Source organism: Molothrus ater, chromosome 1 (genome assembly GCF_012460135.2).
Source record: "Molothrus ater isolate BHLD 08-10-18 breed brown headed cowbird chromosome 1, BPBGC_Mater_1.1, whole genome shotgun sequence".
NCBI classification, from domain to species: domain Eukaryota; kingdom Metazoa; phylum Chordata; class Aves; order Passeriformes; family Icteridae; genus Molothrus; species Molothrus ater.
In genome coordinates, this window is record NC_050478.2 from 87,510,263 (window position 1) to 87,532,356 (window position 22,094).

Sequence of the window (22,094 nt, forward strand, 5' to 3'; positions counted from 1 at the left end):
ATGAGGCTGGGTAGTGGTACAGATACCCTCACGACCAAGGAGTTACTGGACAATCAGAAACAACAGGCCTTGCAGCAGCTCCAGAGCCTACCAACTAAAAAAGCTGACAGTACCCAAACAAAAATATCATAAGTATTCTAAATCCCTTTTCTATATACTCATTTATATTTTAGGGGGATATTAGGTATCTTACTGTATTTTCTACAAGATGACATCATTATTATTATTATCTCATATCACATTTTTCACTTTTCTTCCACTGTCTTAAATATAGAGACTTAACACTTTTCCACTCAATGCATCCTTTTGTTGCTAACTTTGCTTTCTATGCATTCTTCTATCTGGCTTACCTGAATAGAAAACATGCTCATGTGTCTTTCCCAGTCTATGGATGTAAATAAATCACTACTTTCAGTGAACCAACTTTTTAACCATATGCTAAAGTGTTCATAGTCCTGACCTCCAGGAATTGATACTTGCTCCCCAGACATTAACTTATGCTTTCAGACTATGGGCATTATGTGGACAGGTAGTAGTTTTCATCCTTTCTCTTGCACCTGCCTTCTGGCCATCCTAGTATGCCAATGTCACACCTTTGGTTTACTTTTTAGACATCAGTTGTCTGTCCTGCAGATTTCCTCTTTCTCTGCTGTTATTTACTTGTGTGGCTTTCTCAACAAGCTTCACCTGTTTCCTATACAGACAGCTCCTGTCCTTCAAGGAAAATGAGGCAGGGCCCTACGGGCAAGTGTGCAAAGGAAGCAAACCTTTCTTCTTTGTCCCTCAGTCAGGAAAAAGCACTCCTGAGGATTCAGTTTCTGCAAGCTGAACCTTCAAAAAGGCCACTCAGTGTTCACAAGAAGGTTAGTGCTGCCTTTAGCCTCAAATTCACATTAATTACTTCCTTCTGGCCAAAAAGGCAGCACATTGAGGAACAAGGCAAATAACACATATCTACTAACTTCCTTTTCTATTTCACAGTTTTCATATACATTACTAGTCCTCTGTCTCAGTTTTACTCTCCTGACACTTTACCCAAAAAGCTGTTTTCAGTTGACATTCTTAGATTTCATGTGCTGCAGTTACCTACTCTTTACCAAACTATATCTCTAGTATAGAATCCACACACACAACAATAGTGTTAAGAGGACATAGGAAAATAAGGAACAGAAAAGTTTTTGAAGGCCTTCAAAACCAAAGTATGTGGGCCTGTGTTACCTGAACTGAACCTCCAACACCTTCACTAGCAGAGATTCCATGACCCTCCTGTGCAATCAATTTCAGTGTCTCAGCATGTCTACACTTATTTCTTTGTTTATTCTGTCTCCTTTACTGCAATTTAAGCCACTATTTTATCTCCCATCCATCACAGACACAGTAAGAGGTTTATTTCTTACCACAGAAGCCTGTGTTTCTGAAAATGGCCCTTTACACCTCCCCTCATCCCCTCAGGATCTGTAGAGCTCTGAATTCCTCAGTTGCCCCTCACAGGTTGCACATTATATACAGCTCCATCCTTGTCCACCCGGCTGCCCCCTGCTCTGCTTCCAACATGTGGTGCTAAGAACTGGACACCCCATTCCAGCTGAGGCCTTGCATACATGTTTCAAAGAGGAAGGGCTGCTTCCCATGTCCTACAGGATCTACTCCCATTTATACACTGGAACATGACATTTTTTAATATAGTCTGGGATTGTTGACTCATGTTTAACATGTGATGTTCAAGAATATCAGGTCCTTTCCTAAACTGACCAGGTGTCCAGCCCCACAGCCTCAGCTGTGACACATTACTCCTACCTAACAGCGCAAACATTCCTCCTGAGCTGTGCCCTAATCCTTCTGATGTGCTAAGATCAATACCTGATCAGGACTTTTCTCTCATCCATGACAGGCCCGGTATGCAAGGACTCCCATTTTGGTGTAACCCATGAGTGACAAGGGGTTTTTTAAAAAACATAATTGCCTTTCCATGCCATCCTCCCAGCTACCAGCCTCAGTCTCCTCTAGAACATAATTGTGTAGCCCTGCAGAAACATCTTGCACCTGTGTCCCAGAGCAGGCTTACTCCTGCACCCTGCCCATGCCCCCCTTTCCCCACTCTTCCTCTAGCCATCTTCCACCTGTCTGAAGTTACACTTGGAGAGCAAATGGTGGGGCTTTCTTCTCTCCTCTCCATGGGGAGGTTGGAGGGGAAATAGCAGAAAGCAGGCTCAAACTATCATGCCTTGTGGATGACTCTAAGAGTTCAGACCTTCCCTACCACAGCTGAACAGTGGTTTAAGAAAATCCCAGGCTTCTGAGTCTGGTTGTGATAAATAACCTTCAACAATTCCCACACCCACCTCTATTTGCTTTGAACATTCCTCCTGCACCAAACCACTGCAATTTTCCAGTATTTAAAAATCCTCAAACTTTCCACAAACATTTTCAGACTGCTCTCAGTCCTCCCCCATCTGTAGCTCGGAGCAAGCCTGGTGGTGATTTGCACAGGTTTTGGCAGCAAAAATTCACACTGCCGGCGTTGTACTGAATGTGCTGGGAGATGTATCACCCATCGCCGTAGCATTACAATGCCTTCTCCAACATCAAAATGGGCTTTAGATGTGCTCCCAAATGGCAGCCAGGGGAAGTGTTGCAGTGCCTGTTAACATATATGTGTATTAATGTGTATGTAATGAAAGCAGCCACTGCGTGTGAAATTTCAGCGTGGCAGCCAGGGGGAGGAAACTTAACAGCTATGCAAAGCCAAACATTCATTTTTGGGTTTATTATCTCCTTTACTGGGAAGATGGAGGGTAGACTCTGGGTTAATTGCCTGCCCATGCTTCAAAAGCAGTTAAAAAATCCCAACCAAATAAACTACAATGAACTGTTAGCTAAACTTCCTTTAATCATGCTTAGAGTCTCACATACCACTTGTTTTGCTAAAGGATGGCAAGTGGCACAGAGAGAGAAGGAATTTTGCATTCTCTGAAAATGTCCCTGTGGAGAGGAAAGAAGAGGAAATGAGGGGATAGGAAGAAGGCGTGTGGATATCACTTAATAGCCAGGGCTATTGGACTGAAGCAAAAGACTTGACCCAGCATTACATGAGAAGGGAACACAGACCACAGCAGGATGACTGCAATAACAGGAGAGAGGGTGAACTTTCATTTTGCAGCCAAGGACTGGGACATATAAAAGCAATGACTATTCCTAAGTAAAGGAAAACTGGGATCACTAAAACCAAATCTATGTTGTTTTTCTTCCTGCACTATGTAACCAAGATCTCTTTGCTGGCCAGAATTGGCTTCCTGAGCTGTGTGAAGTGTAACTAAAGCTAACATTGTGGTTACACTTCCTTGCTCTGCTCTAACACCAGAACATCACAGCTGGCCCATTTGCTTCCTTCAGGGAAGGCATGGAAAATTGTGTTGCAGATTTCTTTCCCTGATGCCAGGGATGATCCACAGTCCTCATTCAATCCTAGGGACACCTCAGAAAGCAGAGCAGGCAGCCAGCAGCCTGCTCCCAGACAACTTTGAAATTAAAGAGAAAATTATAATAGGGAAAAAATATATTAATAAATGGTGACAGAAGCCTGCTGTAGGACACAAGATGCTGAACTAAGTTTTGAAGCAAGACTAATCTGGAATTCTTCACCAGAATAAAGCCTGCAGCAAAGCATGTTCTAATAAAATACCAAGGAACAAATCTTGACTCGATAAAGACATTGTCCTCATAGATTTCACCTTATCTGCATAAAGATCATTAAAACAATATAGTCTTGCAAAACTGTCATGCAAAATATGCCCACTGGGGAACTAAGCGTGCTTTTCTTCATTTACAAAGGCTTTTAATTAACACTAACAATAGCTAATGATATTTAATCACCTGTCAAAAAAAAAATTCATTGTCCCAGATGTCCTTGTAGATGAGAAAACTCTGAAAAGCAGACATAAAATTTTCTAAGACCAACAAGATCCTCCCTCAAGTCTGCTGCCTTCCCCTTTTAGACAGAGGCAAAGGCAAATTTCCTTGTCCTTAAGAAATAAAACAACTTGGGGTGGCTAATCCAAGCAAGCTAGCTCAGGTTAAAACAGGAGCAAAGCCAAGCAAGGAGCTGTGGCCTCTGAGGTAGCCTGCAGCTGATCTCAGATTGCTAGCCATGGTGCAGCTTTTCCCACCACTTATCTCATGAAATAACTCAGGTCCTGTGAGCTAAGCACATCCCTGTCTCATCGCCACTGTGCTCAGTATCACACTGCTGCCAAAGGGTGCAGAGAGCAGGCACAGGCCTGAGGCTTAGCTAGGAGAGGAGAACACAAGAAATCACAGGATGCTACAGAAGTTGCTGGACATTAAGGTTAAGGCAGAAGCAGCCAAAAAATGCTATAGAGCATGCCCAGAAGGATTGCTGGAATTCACAGGTACTTATGGCAGGGATACATGAGCAATGGCCAAACATCACAGAGCTCTGAAGGGAGTATCAGGGTCTCTTGGGTGAGAAAAACCATGCAAGGCCAGCACTGGCTAAGAAACTCTATCAGTAACTCTGTGTAAGGTCCAAACTACCTTGGAAGCCTTGGGACATTTGAGTATGGACTTAGCAAAACCAGAAGCAATGCAAGGAAAAAGCACGGGTGCCTGCAAGGAGACAAGAGAAAGGAAAGAGGTGAATTCATGTGCAGGATGAATTTAATTCAGGATGCACGGGAGAAAAGTGACCAGCCCGATGCAAGCAAGCTGCTGGTCAGTCAGCTTGGCTGGTCAAGCTCTGATCATCACAGTCCAGGGCATCTTGTCAACTGTAGTCCTATTTTCTGTTTGCATCGAGGATGGAGCGCTCTGTGCTGCCCCACATTTGGGAGCTGCTGTTTGTGTATGCAGGTGCTGCTCAAGGTACTGCCCTTCTCCTCCTCTGCTCCTCAGCAAGGCTGGCTGAGTGGGTGCTCAGTGAGCATTTACATCTCTGGAAGGAATGCTCAGCATCTCATCCTGGGCAGTGAAGCCAGGAACTACAGCAGCCTTGCATCTGGCAGATTAGAAAGGTGTAATCCCTTTAGCCTTGAAGCCAATCCACTGGATTTATCTTTCCTTAACAATATGCTCCCATCTTACAAAATCTCCTTTCTGTCTCCATCCTTACTAAGCTGAAATTCCTTGGGAAAAAAACTTGTTTTAAAAGAAATTAACCAAACTGTTTAATTTTCATGCTTCTAAACTATTGCGATTCTGAACTGTGCTAATGCTTTACAAAAATATGCTGTCTTGTGAATTTTCAGTAATTTGCCATAACTTTAAAGTCCATCATGAACACAACCGACTCCATTGCTACACAAATGACTTCTTTTTAGATTATAGATTTTTGCCCTTTTTAAAACACAAACACAGTATTAACAGGTAAAAGTAGTACAAAATCACTCAGCACAGCAAGACCTCTCTTAATTACATACTTGCAACCTCTGCACTATCTCTGGGCAGGTTCTCACTTCAATACTTGGGCAACTCATCCAACTTACAGCAGGAAACTGTTCGTTTTACCTTTAAAGCCATTTTCACAGTTGTTTTTTCTTTTAAATCAGAAATAGAGAATGAGACACAAACATTATATGTAACCATTGAAACTGAAAATGAGTAATAACAAACAAAGGCCTCCTGGGCTTGAAATTTTGATACAGAAGCAGCATCCAATTTTACATTCAAGTTCCTTGAAGTTTGCTTCAAATCAGCCTTACTACTGATTCAGAAAGCCCCAGGTACTGAAGACACAGGTGCTGAAATCACAAAGCTCCCTTGCTGCTTTCATTCCTCTTCACCATTCTCAGAGTTTCTAGCAGAATCCATTGCTTTTCATTTTCTAGTTCCTTTCTTTTGCACATAACACTGTAAAACTCTGCTTCTCCTAAACCCTCTACTTGAGCTTTTTGTTTGCCTGACCCATTTTTTTCCTGAGCTCTTCCTTCCTGTTTGACTCCTATATTCCTACTGATGAGAAAGACTCAGCTGGAAGGCACCGTGATGCTGGCTCTGCTGCTTGCCAGCAAGGCCTTAATATTCAGGGCCTTGGCCCCTAGAGATGAAAGGAAACAGCCACTCTGACATCTGTTTAGGTACTGAGTCCATTACTGTGCAATTACACAATTTACAGAGCACTGGAGACTCACTAATGATTTGTATTTCTACTTCTCTAAGGAAGACAAAATTGCAGAAATTGGTAATGGTAGGTAAGCTACTGTCATTAGAACTCCAGCACAGAGTGTTATGGGTTTAGGGAGGAAAAAGTAACTTATAAATAATTAGCTGCTTATCCGGAGTTTAATTGCATTAGAGCAGTACTTCCTACTTCTAATTAGGTGTGGCTAATTCTTTCACTTTTGTTGTGACTCAGAAAGTAGATGATGTTTCTCATTGCCTCAGTTAAAAAAAAGAAATAGTGCTTTTTATAATCCATCAGCATAAGACATTGGTAAGCCAGCAACTAGAGGTTTTCCAAACTGTTCTTGTATGAAACATCTGTTCTTGCGTAATCCAAAACATCATTTGTGTGATGCAGATTTTGCTGTTTGATAGTTTTAAAGATAAAGGTCATACTACTACTGCTATGAAAGGAAAATGAAGAGGAAAGGGAAGAGGAAAAGAAAGAGAAAGATGAAAATGGAAAAAAAAAAATCAAGCACACTACAAAGATAGTATGTTCATGGTGGAAATATAATTGTGGTGGCAGTTTGAAAACAGAACCCTAGGGGCACTTCCACTGGTTCCCATAGCCACAGCTCAACATTTATCTTAATTTTAAATTGGCAGATTCCTCAGTTCTGAGAGGGCGTGATGATTAAGGCAGTCATCATAAATGCTTCTTCTGCTAGTGACAAACTAGATTGCTTCTGAACAGATACAGGCAACAGATCATAGAAGATAAGGTGCCACCAAACCCAAAGGAATATCCCACAGCCATTAGAAAGCTGCTATGCAAAATAACACAAAACAAAGAAGTAACATTGGGTCAGGCTGTGGAACTACTATCTCCACTAATCTATGTGCCAAATCTGCCAAGATTCTAACTGAAGGGGAAAAAAAAATCATCTTTAGAAAAGCTGGATGGAAAAGAAAGGGTTTTGGTTTTTTTAAAAATCTCTTCTTCCTGTTAAAAACTGAAAGTATATTACATGCATAAATTAAAAGCAATATGCAAGTTGTACCTTCCATAGCAAGATACTCATATCTGCAGAGGGAGGCCTGACTCGTGAACTTCACAATTAAATTCAGATTAACACTTGTGAAATCAGCTCTGTGAAAGTAAGTTGTTTTGCTTTAAAGCACAGTCATGAAGCAGTCATTAGTAAGTGCTTGAGAACAGCATTTACTCTAGCTTTATTACTGGAAATGATTCATACCAATGGAAGAACTCCAACTGAATTATCTGTTGGGGTTTTTTTGAGGTTTTTTGTTTGTTGTGGTTTCTTTTGGTGATGCAGTGGCAACAAGAGCAACAGCACATACACTGAGAAAGGGAAACTCTTTGGCCAGTCACTTCAAGGTACAAGAGTAGGTAGAAAGCAAGGAAAGCCAAACACCACCTTCATGATCACCACACACTACTTTGCCATGTACTGCAGGAGATAGACAGAAAAGTGTGGCCCACCTCTCTACATGTTTTTTTCTGATCTGATTTGACTAGGACTGTTTTTTTCCAAAAGCTGCATCCTTCTATGTGCCTGCTGGGAAGGAGAACTGATTTTCCTGCAGGCTCTTTGATACTAAAATTTGGGAGCAGCATAAGATCATTGTGATTTTCTAAGCATATGCAGTTTGGCTGTAACATAGGAAAAAAAGTATTTATTCTGAAACAGTTCAAAATCTCCATCCTCACAATTCAGCAAAAGTTTGGTTAAGGTGCATATTGTTAGTTCAAGCTGGCTCTCAAGGTTCACATGAAATTTCTGTCTTAACAAAAGAAGCCAGGGTCCTGGTGGATCAGTGCCCTTTCGAAGCACAACACACAGAGTCTGAGGTCAATTTAAAAAATTACATTTCCTAATTTATGTCCATTAATACTGGTCTGTAGCAGCTCTGGCACCAGCAGTCTCTTTAGCTACCATTAGCAATGCTGCAATGACAGCATTTGCCCTACAAGTCTGTTCTCCTTGGTTCTCTGTTGCAGAGTAATAGGAAAACCTCTAATTGCCAACACTCTTTCCAGAGAACTGGAGTGTCAGGTTAGATGGATGTCCATCAAAACTTCTCTCCTTTGAAATAGGTAGAAGCCTGCCTGCTTGATACACAAACTGAAAATATTTCTCCTCTCAAAAGAGATGATTGCAGTGCTGAACTGTCTGCTCTCTCTGAGAGAGCCCCATCTCGCCAACTCTGATGCCTGAGAAGTAGGTGATATACTCGGTTTCATTTTTCCCCTGCTGTCTTTGATGTTCCCCAGATCATTCCTTGCCTGCACCTAAAGTTCCATTTTCAAAATTACTTGCATGCTCTGCCACTCTTTCTCTTGCAAGCTGAAAAGACATCTTCTGCAGTGCTCATTCAGAGGAAGAGAAAATGACATTTTACATCACCAGGCCATAATATATGCCTTGTTGCCATCCACAATGTGAGAAAACAATCCTTCTCTTGGTCAGTTTGCCCATGGGTTCAATGATAACAGGGTCCAGAAGGACTTAATTCTTTCCTTTAAGTATGCAAACCCCTGACTGCCAGCTTTAGAAATGCATTATAAAACCTGATCCCTTTGTTCACTTTGCCTGTGACTCACATCAACTAGAGAAAAATAGCTGAAAATGAAAGTTTGATGAAAAAGCCCACACTAAAACAATATATTCAAAGTGACAACAGTTTCAGTATTGTATTTCAGGTATCATATTTCAGTATTCAATATTAGTCATTAGCTTGCATGCCAGGGCCTGGCTGGGGCTGAAAAGCGATATATTTCAGCTTGTGTTACAGATGTGGTGTCACAGAGTCACCAGCTTTTCAATTCCCCCAGTAGTTCCTGCGGGAGAGGACATGGGATTATGGTTATTACAAGGCCAATCCCTCTGCAAATCCAAATACACTGAGTGTAGAGCCAGGCCTGAGCCCTGCTAGGGAAGATCTGGTTTCCAGCTTTATTAAGCACAGGAGGAAGGTGTGCAGAGAGATGATCAAAAGATACCCTCAGCCAGGTTGTATCAATTAATTCTCCAGCACACGGAAGAAGCAATTCCATGTTGGACTTCAGATCAGTGCAATTTCTGCAAGACCTATTGCTATACTCAGACTTCCCCTCCATCCCCACCCAAGTTGATCCAAGGATAGTGTTTATGACCTGTAATCAAACTAGAGAAGCTTCTAAGTGCATGCTGGATTCATAAAAAGATTTCAGACAACAAACACACTTCAGAACAGGGTGGAGAAAGTTTGCACATGCAATTCAATGGGTACCCCTGAGAACACGTTTCATTTGGATTAAGGTGTTACCTCCTTTTAGCAATCTTCAAGGCTTTTTTAAAAAAAAGAACAAACAAACTTCCCTGTGTATATTTAGAACACATTTAAAATGCGTTGACTTAGAATGACTGTGTAACATGCTTTTTGGTAAAAACTGTGCAGCATTTCCTCATGAGGAAATCCTAGGTAAAGTAATTCAGTCATTCAGTGTATAAACACTCACATACCAGGCCATCAAGGTCCTATATTGAGTTTGTGCCTATAAACTACCAGAGGATTCCTGAAGCAGCACAAAATTAAGATGTAGTATTGATTTTTTTGGACAGAACTTTCCCAATATTTTAAATAAAAATTGCTGTTGCGTTTAACAACAGACTTAACCAAACATTTTCCAAACTTTTCTTCTGTCTCCCCTCTCTACATGTAATCTGGTTTCAGCTGCAGTATTTTGTGCTGCTTCAAACAAAAAATTGTAATCTTAGTATCACAAGACCTCTATGACTTGTTAAAAACAAACTGCTGTGAGTTACAACTGTGCTAATTTTAGGAAAAAAACACCAATGTGCTTTTTAATATTTAAAGCAACTCTCTTCTACTACCCTGCTCAGACAGATACCACCCATATCTACCTTTGTTTGGGTGGTAGAAGCTGCACAGGTGAGAGCAGTACTGGGCTCAGAGAGGAATCAGGCAGATATGCTCCCTCTTCCCAACTGCATCCTAGCCCATTTGCTACAGGAAGCCAACTATGGCTAGAGGAAGGAAGGACAGACACACTGATCTCTTCTTACCTAGCTGATGGCTCCGGCACTTGGCTGGCTCAGGTTTCTGCAGGCAGCAGGGAGGGTGAGGGATGAACAAGTGAAAAGGGAGTGCAGAATGTGTGGGCTCCTTCTCCAGAGGAGCAGAATGACAAGTGCTTCCCTCGAGGCGACACACACAAACTGCAGAGCACACAAGGCCCTCAGGTTGTTCTTCCCCAATGTGCCTGAGGCTTTTTAACACTTACAGGACCAGCTGGGCCTTGAGCTCTTTCCTTGCAGTCTGTCAGGGAATGGATCCCTTGCTCAGTGCACCTTCAGCAACAAACCAAACCACACACACAGCAACACAGGATGAGGTGGAACACTGGCAACAAAGCACATGGAAGCTGACAAGGTTATATGACAAGAATGACAGTGTATTATGAATGTAGGTGTGTAAAGAATAAAGCACCATTGCCTCACGCTTTAATGTGAGTATTCAAAAAATCCTCCTCCAGAATGCTTTCAGAGCAGCAGCTAAACTAGACTTTTGTTCCAGTGGCTCCAACAAAGTTTCTTTTTCTTCCTTTCTTAAATAAAATGCTGCTGAATTAGAGGAAGACTAGTCTGGGGAAACCAAAGTCAGCCTCTGTGATTACACACCTTGGGCTTACTCCGGCATTTTCACATCTCAGTGCACAATTGCTTTATTGTCTTGCTCTCTCTACCGATTGTACTGGAAACATTGATCCACCACAGCATTAGTAACTACAGGGGAAATCAGGTACAAGCATATCTACCCACCCTCCCCCAAAATCTTTCAAAAATAAATAATGCATCATAACCAGATCAACAAGATTGACATGTTTTTATTTGTACTTAGCACATACAGGAAAGATCAAAACAAATAATAAAAGATAGCATTTGTAAACAAATGTATTTCACAAAAAGTTATAAACTACCAAATTTCCTCTGAAAAAATTTGTTATAGCCATTTATAAATGTGTATTTATCAAAATCAAGTTTAAAACTACTTCATTTTGAAAACATCCCAAATGAAGATTCATTCATTCCAACAACTTCAGAGAGACCACAGATGTAAGGCCTAGCTAAAACAAATGCATGAGTGAAGATGGCACTGTGATTTTTGGTTTAAAGATAACAAAAAAGTCTGCAAGTGATCAAAATACCAGCCAGTTCAATTCAAAGTCCTAGGTCTGCAAAATATACATTCAACTTCACAAATGTCTAACTTTAAAAAAATAGATCTATTCCACTGGAATGTCCTCATTTTTTAATGTACTGATTGTATTTTTGAGCCCACTCAGAGAAAAGTTATCATCAGGTAGTTTCATGTAATTAAAAGTTCACTTCCATAATCACATTAAAAATAAGATGACAGCAGCACCCTTTTAGCAAGGACTCATTTTTAACATTCTTGCCTTTATAGCAGCAGGTATGGTTTTGGGGAATGCTATCAATATAAGAAGTAAAAAAAAACCCAAAAAACCAAAAAAAACAACATAGTCTGTGAAATTTATTACAGTGTTCTTTCCCTATACTTGTTTTCAAAGTTAGGTAAGCACCTCTATTTTCTTCTGCAGAACACAAAAACTAGAAACAAGTAACATCCAAACCTATGACTGCCTCAGTAGGCTCCCTTTGTTGGTGGCCCACAAGCCAATTTGATTGCCAGAATGAATTATTTCCTTCCTCCAATCTCCTATTTGCATGCCACTAAAAAAATCTCAGTCTATTCATTTGACTCAAAAGACACAAGGTAATAAAAGTAACTAAGGCACAAATGTCTGATCTTCAACACCAGGCAGAGGGTCACAGATTTGAAACTAGGGTAGAATGAAAACCCCCAGAAATATTTCTGGTTTCAGGGCACTGAAAATTCTTACCAGAATTCAAAAGAAGTTTTTCAAGATTTTTTTTTTTTTTAACAAAGATATGGAAAACACTTTTCCCAAGAATGTCCACAAACACTTAACAAGGATGGATGTACATACAAAGACACACACTTTATGCACAATACACTTTGAACATACTGCAGACAGACAAGGACCATGGAATGCAATGATGTCTAAGGTGGCAGGTGAAATGAAGATGGCTCTTTTTCAGAGAGTCGTCATGAGTTTATCTTGGTACACCATGCTTTGGACTCCTCCTAAATTCTTCTGGTTCTGTTCCTGGATATACCGTAAATTGCTGTCCTCTCCACTTGTGGGGGGTTTCCAATAGGGCCTGTCATCATGATAGGGTGGCCTGTACCATTTGCACAGTTATTGGTTAGTGAGGAATGGAAGTCAACTTAGGAGTGCTACACAGAAACATGAGCTCATCCTGCAAGTGCTAGGCATGCACACGGAGCTACAGCATGGCAAGGAAATGGGGACAGACCTATAGGTCTGATGCTGAAGCTGCTGAAGCAACTGGGAATCTTCTAGCTGATTTCAAAAGGCTTTCAACCAGAGCTCAATCATTAAAAACCCTCTCTGTTTGCAATGTTACAGACAAGCATAGTGCATCAATGCTCTGGAATTCCAAAGGACGGGTGGGGAAGGAGAGGAGGCTACAGGAAAACTAAATTTGTACAACGAACAAGTAAAATAAAACATATCATGCAAAACGCTGAGCTCATGACAGTACATCCTTAAAGTGCAAAGGGTTAAGAAAGGCAATCCTATTATGAATAAAAATAGCTCTGCAGTTGTTGCCATTCCTTTGGCACTGGTGCAGTTAATTAACAATAAAGCAGCCTGTAATTTATAGAGTTGCATTTTCTTAAGAACACCCCCAGTCTACAGTTAGTACGGGTAATTCTCTGAGACTTGCAAAAGTACTACAAGGAAAATATCTTTTTCCTTATTTATTCATTACTTATTGCTGCTTAGAGATACTAACTTCAACCATTCCTACAGTGTTCCCTGAATCATTGCAGCGGAGTGGGGAATAAATAAAACAACGATTTTGAACACTATGTAGGAAACCACAACATTTAACATTACCTTATTACCAAATTGAAGCTGCAATTATTATATATACGGAAGAAATTCTTTTCTGTGAGGGTGGTGAGGCACTGAAACAGGTTGCACAGAGAAGCTGTGGATGCTCCATTCCTGGAAGTGTTCAAAGCCAGGTTGGATGGGGCTTTGGGCCACCTGGTCTAGTGGAAGGTGTCCCTGGCCATGGCAGGGGGTTGGAACCAGATGATCTTTAAGGTCACTTCCAACCCAAGACATTCTATGATTCTGGTAAGATTTTTTTATAGTAGCAGAAACACAGGCAAGGTTTAGATTTTACCCTTTTTTTTTTTTTAGGTATCTTCTAAGTTATATAATGACAGCTGTAAATTGGATTTATTTTTTCAGAAGGTTAAATATTAAGCTAGCTGCAAACAATTTCACTGAAAGAATCTGCAAATAATTTCAGTGAAAGAATTTTACTAAGAAAACTGAGACACAATTCCACATACTATTTCAAAAATTATTCAACAAAAGCTCCATATATAACATGTATTACACAGTTAAATTCATTTCAGCACATGCCTATTCCACACTCTCATGCACAGCAGAAAGAATTTATGCATCTGTAGTTGTGATCTCAAGACTGCATTCAAATGGAATAAGCTTTTTCAAATCAAGCTGGTCAAGATTTTAAATTATCCAATTATTTCACTTCGACTCCAAGTTACAATAACTTGAAACTTCCACTTTAACCACACATTTAAATGCTTCTACCTGAATGGGACCAAAATTCTGAGCACCTTTTCAACCAAGCTTCTATGACTGAGCTTTTAAGTATGGGTTGTTTTTTTTCTAGGCTTACAAGCCTTGCTATAAAAAAGCCATTGTTCATATTTCACTGACCTTAGTCTTTGCCCAGGCAGTGGAGGGGCTGATGGGGGAGGTTGTCTACACACTCTACAATACATTATTGTGCTTATTTCAATATCACTCTGCTCCAGGGTGAACTATTTGGCTTTAAAATGTCACGGACTGGTATCGTAAGCGATAAAATCTTTAGAAAAATTTCAGCAAAACCTCAAATGATTTATAAAATCATTAGGCTCTCTTGGCAGCCACTCTTTCATAATGTGAAATTGCACATTTTAAAGAGCTCATAATAAACTGGATAAAGAAACCCTAAAACGAGGAAGACTCCTGAGCTTGAAATACAGGCAAAGTTCATTACACAACTTCAAGTCTCCTGTTTCTAACACAAATTTAATATCTGTTTTACTGCTGTGCACTAGGAATTTTGAGATGACAATGCCTGTCTGCTTCTCTGCCTATTATTTCTAATCATGTACTTGCCCTTTTCCTGGATTCTCAGACTCAAACTCACACCAAATTGTCTTTTCATCCATTTTAAACTTGGCCTCATCCCCAGAGCCTGCCCACACTAAAACCAAAGTCTACCTATTGTGATGTAAGAATATAAATGTTAGATAAGGAGAAACAAAAATTAGGGTATTGGTATTTTTCACTGAAGACAGTAATTATTTGTCTAAAAACCTGAGTCATCTAAAAAGGTTACTTTTCTTTAGGATAAAGAAGTGGCTGGTTTTTATAATGTGTACCCGTATAGATACATATCCACCAGCAGGAGCATGCCTTCACCGTGCATTCCACCAAGTGGGTTTTAATTGGACTGAATTTCTTCCAAAATTTCTTTTCACTCAAAGTTTCTCATCACTAGCTACAAAGAAAAAAGTATGCGAGAAGATAGGACAACAGCACATGCAGGAATGCTTTTGTGAAATGGTTCTCAAAAACTCAGTGCTATAATTTTACTCATTATCTCTAATGTTCTTGATAAATTGCTCCATGTACTTGCCATTTTTTCATATACATTTTTACAAAAGATGAAAACAGTGCTCCACTGCAAGAATATAATTATTATTAACTTAACTTTACACTAAAATGAGTTTCTCCTCTGTCTTAGGAAATTAAATACAAACAAATACCGATTGATTTGCAATTAAGCTACAGAGAAGCTCCCTATCCAACATATTCCCTACAGGAGATCACTAACATTCTCTTTTGAATTTTGAATTAGAAATAAACTAGAAAAAGAAATTCATATTCCAAAGCAAAGCTTTGAAGTTATTTAATACTGTCTCTATATCCCATACTTCTAACTTTTGCTTTTCATGTGCAGAGGACTGCCCAACAGGGCCACCAAAGCTTCATATCAAGTAACATAAAGAAAGAAGTAATCATCTTTTCTTCACAAAGGGAAGATTGCTTACCTTACATTCACAGGTGTGTGTGGATGCCAGTGTGGCTGAGCAGGATGTATATTAGGATGATACTGGGGCTGCAAATGGAAACATTGAACCTGGTTAATGAAATCATATTAAAGCTCCCTATTAACTTTTACTTTATTTCGTGGTGAACCCTATAAACTCTAGTGCTTCTGACCTTCTCCCATGTCATTGAGCACATAGTGAAGCCTCTTGGTGCCGAGCCTGCTCATTAGGACACTCTCATGGGACAATGCAAAGAAAATTGCTCTCCTGTTTAACAGGCAACCTGGCACATCCAGTGCTTCTCATAGAAAGCCCATCAAAAAATGTCAACTTTGATCAAAGGTGGAGAGTAAGAAAGGTTATAAAAGCAGGCTTCAGGAGGTCTCCTGTCTTTGGTGACAGGACTTCCTTCTTATATCCACAAGATCTTGAAGAGAAACAGTAAAACAAAATCACTGGTGAGAGTTTTAATAAAAAGTGTTAAGACTAAGTTTTCATGCACATACAGAGTTTGGAAGCTTGCTTTTTCTCTCTATCTACTGACTGTCAGCAGCACAGATGAAAACCAGGTAATGTTTTCCCTGGAGTGTATAAAAAAAACCCCAACAAGCATTTGACCAGCAGGGAACTCTGTAAGTGTTGTGATGAGGGAGGTAATTGCAACTTGGAAATTGTCACGATCACCTGCTGTGAGAGGCTGTTTAGACAAAAGCTTGCTCGCAGAGCAGTCTCCTGGGGCCCATCACATTCACAGTCCCAAAGGCTTTAACTTGCACAGAAAGAAAAGGAAGGGAAAGAAGATGGCAAATGGAGTGTACTCAGCTTGCAGAGCATCCAAGAACACAGGGGAAAAAAGAGAAAACTCCTTAACCCCAATATGGTGCTGTTTATTTCTGACGCATCATAACATCTCACTCCAGAGTAAGGAAAGGGGAGCAAAACAGCTGTACAAACTATAAAGAGCAAAAATATTTACCATAAAATATGGAAATGACCACATTTTCCTCTGTAACTGGTATGCTCTTACCTGGTAGTTATGGAGTTCCGGAGTATTTTTAGCACTAAGAGAGAAAAAAATTTGCTTTTATGTAATCAATACATCTACATCACAATGTTTTTTAGTTCAGGGAAGTACTACAGAGAAGTAAAATTCATATTCTTAAGGACATCATTATTTTATTCAAGATATACACCATAGCAGTTAACATGGGAAAGAGTGGTGTAAAACTTGTTTTTTAAATCTAAGGCACAGAAACAAGAACAAATTATGCTTGATAACGTAGCATAAGAGTAGTTAGCAAAAAGGAAGTATGTTTTACTTTGGTCTGATTTCATATATAAAAATAATAAAAGAAATAGATTAAACAATAGAAGCGGACAGACCCTAAGAAGAATTTGGTGATGCATAATGAGACATGCCAAAGCAATTCACCCCACACCAGAGAATCTGTTTCTACAGCAGAAATCCTAAAGCAGACATTGTCTTCAGAATCCTTTTAGCCTGAAAACAGCAACTGAGAGGTAGAAAAAAGTTGGGCAGTCACTTACCACAGTTGTGCTGCTTTCACAGGATTGTTTGCTTAAAAAGAAATAAACACAAAATCTTAAGACAAGTGAAATATCAGCTATTTTGCAGTTCTTGTTGGCTAAAGTGAATCCTTATACAGACATATTTGCACACAAGTGTCTGAATTTCAAGTGCAGCCCTGTGCTTTCTAGTAATCCTGTGCAACATCATGAAGTATGAGGCAGACACAAATCTCCCTCTGGTCCTGCCAGAGTGAAAGCTCTTTAGAGATGACAGCAGACAAGCATATTCTTCCCAAATGCCACAACAGGACTTTTGGCAAAGTATGTTCTGCACAACCAGAACAATTTTTCCTCATCTTAATGAAGTACCATGCCAATACCATCAAGTCCACTGGAAATCAGAAACTACCCCTTGCAGAAATTTCACTATCTTACAGAAACCAGAGTATTCACAAAGCTGGCAATGGCCTGTGTCTTACTGCAGGGAATAATGGTAGCCAAAATAGGCCATCAGCTGGGAATCCTGGGAGGCACAGAGTAATCTTGGAGAATAAGTTCTTGGCCTCTGCTTTGGACAGGCTGGAAAGAATGGTGAAGGTGGCAGCTGAGTAACTGGGGGGTATCATCTCTTTTCCATGACTGTGTGTGTTTCAAGAGAACTGAAAAACTTCTCAGAGAGAAAGTGAACATCCAACTGACTGCTGAATGCAGGAAGTCAATGACACACTGCAGAAGTCTCAAAAGTGACAGAGCTAGGGGAGAATCCAACCCTTGTGGGTTGCATTTAGACACAGGGCTTAATGGCCAAAAGATGCATGAAAAGACAACCTACAGAGAGTTTTTGCAATAACTTAACAAACATGCTGTTGAGCTCTCTAGAAGACAATCACTTGGGTGTGAAAGAAGTTCTGATTGGCTGCAATGGACAGAGAACATAATTAAGCATAAGCCATACTTTCTCTCTTCTGCCTCTCTCTCACAGACATAAGTACAGAAGCACTGAGACTCAAGGCAAAACCTGCAGGTCTGTCAGATCCTGTTATGGCAAGAATTAAATTTAAAGAATTCTTGCATTTCAGTTAAACTCCTTCCATGTACTAAGGAAGGAATCAGGGGAAAGAGTTACAGCCTCTAGAAAGCATGCACGCTTCTCACCCTCTCTCCCCCCACTGTAAATGAGACAAAAATGTCCCCATAATACCACATGGGCAGCTCATGGAACTGTGGTTTATATTCTGGAAATGCAAACGAGTGCAAAGACATTCTAAGGGAATGTCATCTCACCCTACTGTGTACAGCAGCCTTGCTCCATACAGCAACTATACCTGCAGGCTCAAGTAATACAGAATTTGGAGAGAGTTATCCTGCAGTGCTCCTTCCTAGGAGAAACAAAAACCTCAAGCTTTTTCTACATGGAACAAAAAAGCTCAAGTTTTTAAAGACAAATTACAAAACCACAAGGGAAATTAATTCCTTGTCATTCCATTTAAATTCAGCACATCTCAATTCCCCGGGCATGCTAGTAAAGGTCAGAGTATGGACAGGTGAATAACATGTCATTACGGTCAGAAAAGCCACAACAACTGCATAATGAGACTGCCCAATAACCCTAAAATTGTCTAGCTAGATAAGCAAGTCAGTGAGGCTTTTGGACACTGCTCCACCTCACATGACACAAGCAATTCTTCAAAAAAACATTACACGCTTTGCCTTAGTGGGTTTGTTGTAGTGCGTTTTTATATTTTGTAATACTCTAAAGTAGTTTTGTTTTGTATTCCCATATTTTTCCCAAATGGTTTATCCCAGACTGTACCCCCCTTCCCTTTACCTGTGTTATCCCTTTCCCGGATGAGATCATCCCCAAACCCCCACCTTGGCTCTCTGTCAATCACTCAGCATCCCATCCCTCCATCCAGAAGTTTCGGTCCAGGTTGTCGAGTGATCAGCCAGAGGCCAGGGGTCAGTCCCCCAAGCCTTGCCCCATATGCTGTCCTATATGTCTATCCCCCAGTACCCATCCCTTAGAGTCACTTATTGGTTGGTAAAATGTTATCTGCTTTTGGTTTCCACCTCCCTTTAAATGAGACCTTGGCACATCTCCCGGGGCTCTCGGCAGGAGGCCCCCTGAGGTGCAGGAGCTCCTTCGGGACTCCTAATAAAACCTTGGATTGACCCCTGCTAAGAGTCGGCCCTTTCTCTTCTACCGATGTCTCTGGTGTCTCTTGTGCTGCAAAGGCGCCCAGCCCAGGTGCCCTCAGTACCCTCGGGGCACACACAGAGAGTGTCTGCCTGCCAGCCCAGGTGCCCTCAGTACCCTCGGGGCACACACAGAGAGTGTCTCCCCCCAGCCCAGGTGCCCTCAGCACCCTCGGGGCACAGAGAGTGTCTCCCTGCCAGCCCAGGTGCCCTCAGCACCCTCGGGGCACACACAGAGAGTGTCTCCCCGCTGTCGGCCGTGTTTGGGCTGCTCCCCGGTGTCTGCCGACTCGGGACTGGCCCAGGGTTCCTGAGAGGCTCGCAGAGAGACCGAGACATGGGTTTTCTGCAACTTTTCTTTCCTCCTCAATAGAGCAACAAAAGAAACCATAGGGACCTCCTCCACAGATGGGGGTGGAAGAATTAATTGTAGATAGAGATTAAAAACAGAAGAGGGAAACAACGAACTCTGGCAAAAATCCTCCATGCATCTTCTGAGTTTTCAGGTGATCTGACGTACTCTTCTTTTTATAATGTGGTACAGATGTAATGATTGTAATGTGTCATTTATAGGATTTAATGGGACACCTGCATGACCAGCTCAGTGCACAGATATCTAGAAACACTTACCCTTGTAAGTGGAATGCCTCCTAGAGGGGTATCTCTTGCTGGGCCTTCTTTCAAAGGTGCTAGTTCTGCGTAACCTCGTCCCGTGTGTCGCTTGATATTCTGTCCTCCCACTTAAAACACAGAAACAAACAAAGTAAACTGCTGCCTTCTGCTGGAATCTATACCTGCTCCTTTGTACAAAGATAAATATATTGCTGTTACTTCACTAGATACCTGAATCTGAAGCGTGATCCCAGCCTTATGAAGTCGGATCTACTAGATTTACTATTTGCTGGGGCTCGCAATCTGAAGAAAGCGTGGTGCTCCACCGCACATTTCCACAAATGTTTGCACGTTTTGGCACTGTCTAACCGGAAAACAAATGTGTGCTCTTGCTCTCTGCCCTAAATGCAGAAACAAAAGCTTTGGAAGTTGGCATGCATGATATTAGTTATTGTCCTTGGTAGGAGAAACACAGCCTGGGCCAACAGTGTGCTGAGCCTCCCTTGTGTTCTTACCAGCCTGAGCACACACCACACTTTGTTGGATCAGGCTCAAGTAAGGGAAAGAAGTTACCTGTTCATCATCTTCTACAACCACGAGCGTTAGTTTGCTCTTTTTAAAGTCCATTTTTGTGATTTTAGGCCTAAACACAAAAATCAAAAAGAACAGAATTAAAATAATATTAAAATAATTTTATTTCTACAACTATTTCACATTTGAGAGTGGTACTTCTAACCAGGCCAATCCACCTTGAGATTTAACCTTCAGATTTTAAACTTTGTAGATTCAATTATAAATTACAAAATGCAGTCAAGATCCCATTGTGCAAAGGAGAAAGATTTCAGCATTTTAACAAAAAGGAATATAACACAAAAGCAGATTACCAAAAGAATAAGCCTATTTTGTTGGCTCCTTCAAAGATCAATATGCCTGTTGGTGTCAGTCCAAGAGCATATTCACAACCATCTCTTCCCTGCAAACAAGTACAGAATAAATAATCAATCTGCCATGAGCTGTGTACATTTTAATACAGTAGTATTGCAAAATCCATAGGTCTTAAACTAAACAATAAAGCTGCCATATTTTTTTAACATTGCACAGCAGAAGAATGTGCAGCTGTACTGGGTGCAGAGTGGTATATTTTGGCAACGGGAGGCTGCAGGGTATCCTATGTGGGAGGAGGCCGTGTGCTGCTCAAAGAGGCTCTGAGATCCATGGCGATGGACCCACACCAACAATGCATCCACGGCAGCCCACACCGCACCTCACCTGTTCAAGTTCCTGACAGAGGAAGGAGACACAACAGGAAGGAACTGAGGGACACAGGAAAAGGCATAGGAAAGGGATGCGGTGGGAGCACAGAGAAGCACCCTTGGGAGGAGTGCTGCAGGTGGGAATGACCTGGGAGGGACCACGGCCCATGGGACAACCCAGACCATAACAAGGACACTCCTCAGGGACTGACCCACACCAGGGCAGGGACCTCACACTGATAAAATAAAACATCACATGGATCTTACCTTAACTACATGCATATCTACACCATACATTTCTAGCCATTTAGCTTTGTTCAAGTAGCACAACTCAGCCTGCGCCGGGCTCTTTCCCCTATGAACATAAAATTCATACTTCATGGTAAAAAATTTGTATCCACTTTAAATGCTTTCAGATTCATTCCCCTAACCCTTTTCTTTGTGTCCTCAATCTTAATGACACTAAATTTTAGCTTATGTTTTTACCATCTTCCCTCCAAATGAAAATAAAACAGAGGACTGAAAATGCAAAAAGGTCTAAAATTGCCAATAAGGATGAAAGTTCCGGTAACAAAGCATCACCGAAATGTACCATATTTATTAACAAAAGACAGGAAAATGAGTCTGCTACCACTCTGAACACAAAATTTGTTTGAATGAAAGAAGGAGAGAAAGAGAGAGAAAAAGATTTATTTCTAACATAAACAGGAAAAAGACCCGTCTCCTTAAATTATTACAAAATGATCTAAAGAAAAACCATTAAACCTAAATTACTGCCTGCCATTTCTAGGGAATGAGAGGGCTCAAAGCCTTTTTACAATACTTCTGCACTGACAAACATAACCCCCACTTCTGTTGAAAGCCTGTTGAAAGGATTTGACTTTGGAAGAGAAGAAAACCTGTTGCTAGAGACCCCACTCCCACACAGGTACTCTACCTGCACTCTTTCCATTTCTGAAAAATGTCAAATTCCATTGCTTCAGTCTGGTTTGGTGCAAACCTGAATTCAGACACGAGCTCTGGTGTGTGCTCAGGGTGCTCACACTCTCCCAACTCAGCTGAAATCAATCAATTGAGAAA

General features: G+C 40.9%; 1 protein-coding gene across 5 annotated transcripts in view; it reads right to left on the reverse strand.

The window, feature by feature from the left end:
• Positions 1-22,094, reverse strand: part of EPB41L4B (erythrocyte membrane protein band 4.1 like 4B) — a 170,201-nt gene that overhangs the window by 75,167 nt on the left and 72,940 nt on the right. For 3 of the 5 annotated variants that reach the window (XR_008508892.1, XM_054517630.1, XM_054517628.1), the window contains exons 7-16: positions 21,952-22,072; positions 21,282-21,369; positions 20,646-20,734; positions 20,335-20,404; positions 19,993-20,162; positions 19,780-19,889; positions 16,972-17,002; positions 16,451-16,484; positions 15,424-15,491; positions 13,178-13,288 (exon numbers count right to left, since the gene is read on the reverse strand). Coding sequence is in view for 4 of the 5 variants with exons in the window: in XM_054517630.1 (XP_054373605.1) it covers positions 13,178-13,288; positions 15,424-15,491; positions 16,451-16,484; positions 16,972-17,002; positions 19,780-19,889; positions 19,993-20,162; positions 20,335-20,404; positions 20,646-20,734; positions 21,282-21,369; positions 21,952-22,072 (892 nt within the window). In the remaining variant the exon portion in view is untranslated. Of the gene's footprint in view, positions 1-11,014; positions 12,435-13,177; positions 13,289-15,423; positions 15,492-16,450; positions 16,485-16,971; positions 17,003-19,779; positions 19,890-19,992; positions 20,163-20,334; positions 20,405-20,645; positions 20,735-21,281; positions 21,370-21,951; positions 22,073-22,094 lie in introns of those variants that run through there. The other 2 variants (XM_036395199.2, XM_036395193.2) reach the window with 2 other exon arrangements.